General features: G+C 33.7%; 1 protein-coding gene across 4 annotated transcripts; it reads left to right on the top strand.

Moving 5' to 3' along the window:
- The first annotated feature begins 158 nt into the window (after positions 1-158).
- On the top strand, positions 159-5,450 carry LOC111439146 (ubiquitin thioesterase otubain-like). 4 transcript variants are annotated; one of them, XM_023076897.1, is made up of 10 exons: positions 159-493; positions 1,376-1,597; positions 2,246-2,311; positions 2,394-2,477; positions 2,577-2,699; positions 3,274-3,326; positions 3,460-3,509; positions 3,584-3,684; positions 4,635-4,907; positions 5,198-5,450. In XM_023076897.1, exons 2-9 carry the CDS (start codon positions 1,430-1,432, stop codon positions 4,896-4,898), a joined length of 909 nt encoding a protein of 302 aa, XP_022932665.1. In that variant the 5' UTR covers positions 159-493; positions 1,376-1,429; the 3' UTR covers positions 4,899-4,907; positions 5,198-5,450. The 4 variants fall into 4 exon arrangements, with proteins under 4 accessions (XP_022932665.1, XP_022932663.1, XP_022932664.1 ...); XM_023076895.1 differs by having other exon boundaries at positions 1,302-1,597; XM_023076896.1 differs by having other exon boundaries at positions 1,299-1,597.
- Positions 5,451-8,946: the final 3,496 nt, after the last annotated feature.

Genomic DNA, 8,946 nt, shown 5'->3' with positions numbered 1-8,946 from the left:
AAAAAAAAAAAAAAAAAAAAAAAAAAAAAAAAAAAAAAAAAAAAAAAAAAACATGGAATACTTGACAACCCAGTACTAGACAATTTTTTTTTTTTATATATATAAATTAATTAATTTATTATTAAAAATTTAGACACAGCCCAAAAGGCTTACCGAATCCCCAAGTACGCACGATTTAGATTCAGATTCAGATTCAGATCCAGGGATCAGATTTTTCAGTTTCAGTTTCACCATTGTTGACCTCTTGTCATCTTCTTCTGCAGCCCTAACCCGTCTTTGCCAGCGTCCTGTTCCACTCCCCTCTCGCTTTCTCTCTTTCGATTCGAATGCTTCCTCCTTTTTTTCACTGACGGCGCCAATGGTGATCTCTTCCGTCCACGGCAGCCTTTCGCCTGTGCCCTTTTAGTGTCTGCCCTCCCAAGCACCGAACAGTGAGCGTCTTTCATTGCCGTTCAGCTCTTCAATCTCCGTTCTTTATTCTGCCTCTTAATCTGTAAGATTTTTTTTTTCTCTTTCTCTCTTATTCGATCGTTGCTCAGTATAATTTTGTTGGATGATTATCGGATCTGGATTCTGATTAAGTAGCTAATAGAATGGGCGGACTTAAGTTCGGCTGTGTACGTCGCTTCCTTGGGTGTAGCCTCTGTGCATGGAAAGTATTTTTCACGTCTCCGAGTTTGTATGTTCGCGGAATAGGTTGAGACAACTTAATAATATTGAATTTGTTTCAACTAAATCAAATTCGAATTAAGGATTTTATGCTTTCATTTCTAAGTTGTGGGGGAATTGAAGAAGTAATTCTAAGGTTCTGTTGTTTACCCTAATTTCTGATGCAAAGTGCTCAGTCTAATCACAAATGCACAGTGCAAGCAATGTCTCAAGATATGAAGTTTCAATTTGGTTGTTATGTTTCAGTTGATGAGTGAATTGGATCCTGTATCTCTTATCACCTTTAAAATTATAAGCACTTTCTAGTTCTTTAATGCATGCTGTATACCGGTGCTTGTTTTTTTCATCATGGTCTTTAGCAACTTGGCTAAGAAATTGGATGCCGACTATGTAAGGTTTAAGCATGGAATTCATGGATGGGCTTGTTTAGCGTGTGCAATAAGTAGTGCATTGGTTTGATATTGATATGCAATATTCCTTTGACAACTGCCATGTTCTATATTCACTGACATTCAATTATCCATATCATATGGTTTGAAAACGATCAAGTTATTAACTTCAAAGATGAGAGAATATATGCTACCACTACACATTTATTTATTACGAGATATTGTTTTACAAACGCTCAGCAGGTCGTCTCGAAGCAAACAAGTTTATGAGCTGGTTGGATCATTACAGTGAACTTACCAGGGGAATTCTTGAATAGGTTTTTCATATCTGGTTTCAAAATTTGAGGAAACAAAGCATTCATTTTAAAAGAATGCAGAATCAGGAAAATCTTGATGCTGATGGGAAAGTGGAGTCTGTGATATCAATTCAAACACCAGACTATGATAGTTGGGACACTTTTGGTGACGATGAAATCATGCAGCAGAAATCTGCAATTTTTGTTCAGGAGGCTGAGAAAGTTCCATTTGTTGGTGACAAGGCAGGTTCACCTATTTAAGTTTAATATCCTGCATTTTTTAGTCTTGATGTTGCAACACTTTTACCTCTTTTTCTTCCGTGTGTTTGTGTTTTTGGTTCCTTTTTTTTTGTTTGGTACATGTTTCATCTTATACTGTTGCATCTGGCATTCTGTTGTGTTCCTGGATTTTTATTATCCATTTTTTCATCCTTATTTGCATTCAAGGACCATGCTTCATCCACCTATGCTATGAAGTGGGAAACCAAGTTTTAATCTTTATTCTTCCCTTCTTTTTCCATATTATTCTATGAAGTGGATACACTTATTTTATCAATCATACCATGTTTGGAAAAATCATAAAACATTGTTTACCAACACAGTTTCTAAGCATAGATTTAGAAATTATTTGGAGTTTAGAAATGTTGGAGGGATTCTGCACCGTTGTTTGCTTCAAAAGTTGAACTTTATGCATGTTTATTGACATTTTTTGGTGTTTAGCTTTTGGGCTTATGTCTCTAACCCTCTTATGGAGCTTGGGGTAGGGTTGGTTGTTTTTTGTTGGATGAGGTGCTTTTGAATTCCTCTTTGTGGCTTCATAGCTCTAAGATGGTCTAATCAATTGATCTTTCTTTTACTCCCTAATGAATCTTAATGGCAACGGAGCTGCAGGAACCACTTTCTTCTTTAGAAGCTGAATATAAATCCGGAAGTCCCATTTTGCTGGAGAAAATTAAGGTTTTATTTATTGCCTTTATTCTATTGTTATTTTTGGGAGAGTAGTTTTTCTTAGAATATATTTAAATTACATGTTATGCAGGTGCTCAGTGGCCAATATGCTGCCATTCGTCGAACACGTGGTGATGGGAATTGCTTTCTCCGCAGCTTCATGTTTTCTTATCTTGTAAGTCTAAACACTTTTAATGTATCTCAGCAGATTGGTTATTGTACTTTTGGTGCATCATCGGACTTCAGCTGCTACTGACTTGGCCTCTCTATCCAGGAACATATTTTAGAGTCGCAAGACACCGCTGAAGTTGATCGGATCAAAATAAATGTGGAAAATTGTAGGAAAACACTTCGAAGTCTGGGATATACAGAAATTACTTTCGAAGATTTTTTTGAGGTAAATTGTTTCTATGCCCATGTTTTAAAAAATTAGTTTATTATTTGAATGTCTATCCCTGCTATAAGCAATATTGACTTATTTATCCCATTTAACTCAAGTCGGTGGAAGTTTAGAATCAACTGTTCTTACAATCTCAAAATGTGCTATCGAACATACCAGATAGAAATAGTGCTACATCAATTTTATTGTTGCCGAGATGTTCTCCTTGCAATTTGTGATGACTGAGGATGTTTTTAATAATTAATTCATTATGCCTCTATCTCATAGTTCATGCTAATTCTCAATTTGAACATTTTATGTACCGAGTGCTTCACCTCATTGAAGTCCTCACTTCGTTTTGTGCCTTGCACATGAACCCTAAAGAGCTGTTCTGTTTCATCGTGCTTCCTACTTTTAAGAACATTGTCCTGAATTTATACCACCTGAAAGAATTGAGATGTCTAGACTCATCCTTATTTATTATTGTTGTCTTTATTTCCTTTCGGTATAAACTAGCTAAATATCCTTGGTTAATGGTGGTTGCCTTAAATATAATTTCTGATTAATAGGTATGTTTAAAATATCTTTTCAGCTATTCCTTGAGCAGCTGGAAAGTGCTCTTCAAGGAAATGAAAATTCTATAAGGTGTCAATGACCTGCCCTTCTACCTTGGAATTTCAATTCTCGAATTTTATTTTATAGTGGAATATTCTGTTGCTTTCAGCTGTGAAATCGGTCATTCATGATTGCATTTGACTCTTAGTTTTCTTGAATGCAGTCATGATGAACTTGTTCTTAGGAGTCGAGACCAATCCATCTCTGATTATGGTCGGTGATGTTTGTAAATTCAATATTCAGTTGCCTCGCTCTTTCTGTTTCTTCTGACAAATTTGTTTTGCTAGTTGTTATGTTTTTCAGGTTTGTTACATCAGGTGAAATTCAAAAGCGTTCAGAATTTTTTGAGCCTTTTATTATGGGATTGACACATGGAACGGTTGATCAGGTTTCTTAAATTTGTAAAACTTCAAACAAGTTTTACATTATTTGTTGGCCTTTATTATTTAGATTTATGTCGCAAATTGGACCATACAAATTATGTTGAAACCTAAGTTGATTGGTTTGGGTAGCGAGTTTTAAGTGTAGTTTCTAGCAGAAACAGATTATACTTGGTATGCAATAATGATGATTTAGATCATGTTACCTTGGACAGGAATAATATTGGATCTTTCACATTCCCCTGTTGTTTGTTTACTTCGTGTGGGGAATAGAATAAGTGCAACCCACTTAAAAATGAAGATTCATGTTCGTATTTTGGGGAAGGATCATTACATCATAAATGATTATCAATCGCCTACTCCTATTCTCTGGGTCCAATTTTTTTTTTTTTTAAAATCTCTACCATTTTGTGGGTCCTACATATATTGAACTTCTGACTCATTCTAAGAATCTAATTGCCAACAAACAATATCTACCACAATTTTCTTTTTCCTGATCCAGATTTAATTTTAGTAAACAAAACCACCTTGAGTAACCTAGTTGTCGATAAAGGCTATGTAAATAATAAAGAGTGCAAAGGGTATGGGTTCAAGGCTTCAATCCATGGTAACACCTACCCAGGTTTTAATTTCCTGTGAATTGCTTTGCTATCTAATGCAGTAGGGTAGACAGTTGTCCTGTAAGAATAGTTGAGGTGTGTAAAAATTGATCCAAACATTTATGGATTTAAAAAAAATATTCTGTCCAATTAGTCAGGATTTTGGTTCACTGTTTGTTTGCATTAAATATACAAGACCTTAGGTCCATTGTTTTATCTGGATTAAAATGAGATTGCTTTGGTCTTATTATCCCATATTCTTGTGCATTAGAATCCTTTTATTCTCTTATTTAAGAAGATAGAATAACCTTTATATCATGATTTTCAATCTCGTTCTCATTTTATCTTTTCTGGCACAGTTCTGCAAATCAGCAGTTGAACCAATGGGTGAAGAGAGTGATCATGTACACATAATTGCGTTATCTGATGCATTGGGTGTGCCAATCCGTGTTCTGTACCTCGATCGGAGCTCTTGTGATTCTGGTGGCATCAGTGTAAATCACCATGATTTTGTTCCTGCTTCTAGTGATGGCTCAGGTGTTAGTGTTGGCTCTGAGATAAAGATCCCTTTCATTACTTTGCTCTATCGTCCTGGTCACTATGATATTCTCTATCCAAAGTGATGCACATTGGTAAGCTTTTCTCTTGAACTTCTTCGAAAAATTCAGTCATAGAAATGTCTCTTCCTGCCCACCTTTTATATTGCAAGAGATTAACTGTATAGTCTGTATATATAAAATGATGATGTTTTAACAGTGTATTACTGCTACATCCTCATTCATCATGCAAAATGATATTTCCATCCGTAGTTGTCAACTATTATTTGCAAATATGTTTGAAGTCTTTGATTTACTTGGGATTTTATAGGATTACTGAAGGATTTTTTCTGGGTTCATCTTAAGTTTAATGTCATGTATTTCAGGCCACTGGCGAACCAAGGTGGGGCTCTCAAAGATGAACTGCATTGGCACGGCAAACATGGATCCAAAGTTTCGATGAGATAAAGGTTGGATCTTTATAATTGATGCTTGCCAGATGCTCTGTACTGATTTTAAATATATTGTTGAGCTGTTTGAGTTTTTTTTTTATAAAAAAACTATATTCGCCGGGTAAACTGAAATTTGGAATATATGTGATCAGCCATTGAGATACAAATAGATTTCCTTGTGCCGAAACTTGATCTTTATCGAAAATAGTAGGTTTCTTAGGGATTTGCCCTTTTTCTTTCGGAGTGAATTAGCCTAAATTGCATATAAAAATTGCAATACTATACAGTGTAATATTAAATTTGATGAAACTAAAATTTTGGGTGAAAATTTATACATCAGCGGTAAAAGCTGTCCCCTATAATATTGTTTAGGGTGATAGGAAGACATTTTAGTTCTTGGAGTCATCAAGGTTTGAAGCTATTAGTCAAGCGTGCTATGCATATTGAAGGAAGGAGAAAAGAGGTCTCTTTCCTTGCTTGATGGTAGAGGTCAATCCTCTTTCACTTTTTGTGCCTCCTTGTAGTCCTTAGGGTCGAGTGTCTATTATGAAACCTCAGGGACCAAAGAAACATCGAACTCTAAGTCTTGGATCAATGTGTATTCTGTACCAAAAAAAAAAAACTAAATAGAATCCAAACTTCCAAACGTAGTTCGTATGGAATCTCTTTCTAACCTCCCCTCGTTGGCTTTTCCTTGAGCGTTGAATCAAGGAAAGAAAGTTGAAAGAATAGTGACCAAAGAAACATTTAAGGAGCTTAAATAGAGTTCATAGAAATGTTAATATCTGATTTTCTCATGGTAATATCTGATCCTCTCTCAACATCAAGGAATTATCCATATTAGTATCAGTCCTTGATTTTGGTAGTGTTTATTTATTATTTGATTGACTTACATTATTAAGGAAGTTCTTACCCCAAATGTTGAACTCATAGTCACTATTAAGCTTAAACTTGTTCATCATTTCTCTCTCCTTCTTGTTATCATTAACATTTGAGGCTTTGGAGATGTGACTAGAAAGAACGTTGCACCATGTATAGGATAGGAGTTAAAAATGAGTATTGAATAAGAGTGTGAAAAGAAAGGAAAGTGGGTTTGGGAGATGGTAGAAGCAACGGTGGTATGGCTTAAAAAGCAAAAGGTTTGATCCAAATTTCATAGAAAGAGATGCAAATTGGTCAAAAAAGTGGAAGGACATAGGCCATAGCATAGTCTTCTCTTCACTTCATCATAAAGTAAAGTTCCACTCCCATTCTTCTTTTCCTCATTTTCTTATAACTTTCCATCTATTCTCAACACTGTTTTTGGCCTACGTGGAAAATCATGTCCAAAAACTTTATTGGGATCATCAAAATAAAAACATAGAAGAATTTTTTTATTTTGTCTTTTTTTCTCGTCTTTCTCTAAGCATCTCGCTCGGACCCTTGGAATTCCTTAACATCTGTCTTAACCGAGTCGAGATAGGTACTCTCCTAGGTTACAGCCAACAAGAACACATGGTACTTCCCAACAAGCTACCCACCATATTCTTGTTTCTTTTTTCTCACCTTTGGTGTTTAGGAACATTATAATGATTTGAGAATCATGCAAAAGAAACATCGTTTTGGTAGGATAGAATTTTAGAAACAATTTGCATTAGGAAGAAAAAAACATAGATTTTGTTGTTTCCATATGTTTTCTTTCTTGTTATGATTAAATTAATTGTTTGTATGTGACTTTTGTTTGTACCAATGATTTTTCAAATTAATTGGAATTTCACCTAACTTAATACATATCGATATTTGATCATAATTTTGTACTCTTTTTTCCATGCATGAGGAAAAAAAAATATATATAGAAAAAAGAAATAAGGAAATGCTTTATTATTGTAAGCATAAAGGCATATGATTGAAACAAAAATATTCCTCAATCATGGTGGAGAGTTGATGAAGAAGCTTAAGCACTTTACCCCCACACAATAATCATCTTTGTCCCCTCCCCCAACAACTTCATTCATTTCTCAAAATTTCCCTTTACATTGTTTCCCTGGTAGGGTGTTACACGTATACATGTTATATTACTAACTAAAATATCATGAAATTCAGCTGGTAATGTTTTACTTATACATGTTTCAAATATCAAATATCCGTCTTAAAAGTAGGGTTTAGGGTTTAGGTGGTCTAACCTTATTTTCGGTTGACTGGACCAAAAAAGCTTTAACCAAACCCACAAACTTAAACGAATGTTTGGGTTTTTCAAAAAATTAACCAAGAAAAAATCTAATCCAATCGAACCCTTATAGTTTAGATCAAATGGTTTGATAAGAGAATTTTGTGAGTTGAAGGTGGAAGTTTCTCTCCCTTCTTATTTCATCATCCATTATTCATTAAATTTTTACTCCAAAAGAAAAAAAAAAAATACAAACATAGTTTAGATTGTGCTTGATTTGTACCATCTTCTTCTTTTACAAAAACCCTCGGATCAACGGTGGAGATCATTTTGGACAGAAACAAGTGGGCCCTCACATAATTTTGGTTTTTTCTTTTTGGTATATCCTTTCTCTCTATTGGATCATCCATTTCCGATATCTCCCAAAAATAAAAAAAGAAAAAAGAAAAGGAGGGAAATTTATTTTATTTTATTTAAAAAATGGGCCCCACTTTGGGTGGGACATAACACAGTTGTGTGCCACATTAGATTCTAAGATGGTAAAACTCTTTCCTCTACCATCTACACGCGCTTCTGCAGCACGTGTCCACCAGTCACCTCCTTTAATTACTTGTGGATATATAGTCTTTCATTCATATTCTTGTTGTAAATGTGTCTAAACATTTGGGTATAAATAATATAGTTAAATAATTAAGTTCACCAAAAATTATCCGTTAAATCATTTATAATCATCCAAAATAAAGAATTTAAAAACCATAGTTAGTAATAAATATAAATATAAATATAAATATAAATAAAATAAAATAAAAAATTTAATTGCACAAATTATATCATGTCATTTACTTTAGAAGAATATCTAAAATATGGTAAAAATTGCAATATTCTTTCAAAATTATTATATTTTAAAAAAATTATAAAATAATAATATTATTCAAAATAAAGTAAAAAAATACTTATTTTTGTTATTACTCGAAAGGAGTTTGAATATATGATAAATGATAAATTGGGGAATTTGTTTTTTTGTTTTGTTTTGTTATCTTTTAAAACGACACCGCTCTGGGCGTATGGTGGTCGTCTGGGATTGACAGACACGCGCCCTCAAAAGGCGGTGGCTTGTCTGAATTCTATTTTTGTCACTTCCCACTCTAAACAAAACGACGTCGTTCCTTTCACCTTCCTGAAACGACGCTGTTTCTTCCCTTGCCTTTGCCTCCATTTCTATTTAAGATGGGGAAAAAAATAAATTTCATTTTTTTATATTGTGTTCGATCAGTTTGCATATAACTCGACTAATCTCATCGGATAATCGCTGATTCCGGGCTACATTCCGTTTACAAAAAAAAAAAAAACATGTTTTAATATTTAAATTTAGAAATATGTTCCATTTTCGAACATAAACTTAAACTTTTAAAATTAAGCATTTTTACCCAAAGTTTCTTTAGGTCTATTTTAGTAAAATTTGAAAGTTTTTTTTGATGTATATTATTATTATTATTATTTTTTGAAAATGAAAATAATAAAATAAAAAAAAAAAAAA

This window comes from Cucurbita moschata, unplaced genomic scaffold (assembly GCF_002738365.1).
Source record: "Cucurbita moschata cultivar Rifu unplaced genomic scaffold, Cmos_1.0 Cmo_Scf00086, whole genome shotgun sequence".
NCBI classification, from domain to species: domain Eukaryota; kingdom Viridiplantae; phylum Streptophyta; class Magnoliopsida; order Cucurbitales; family Cucurbitaceae; genus Cucurbita; species Cucurbita moschata.
Note: the sequence above shows the minus strand (reverse complement) of the source record. Positions and strands in the feature narration are given on the sequence as shown.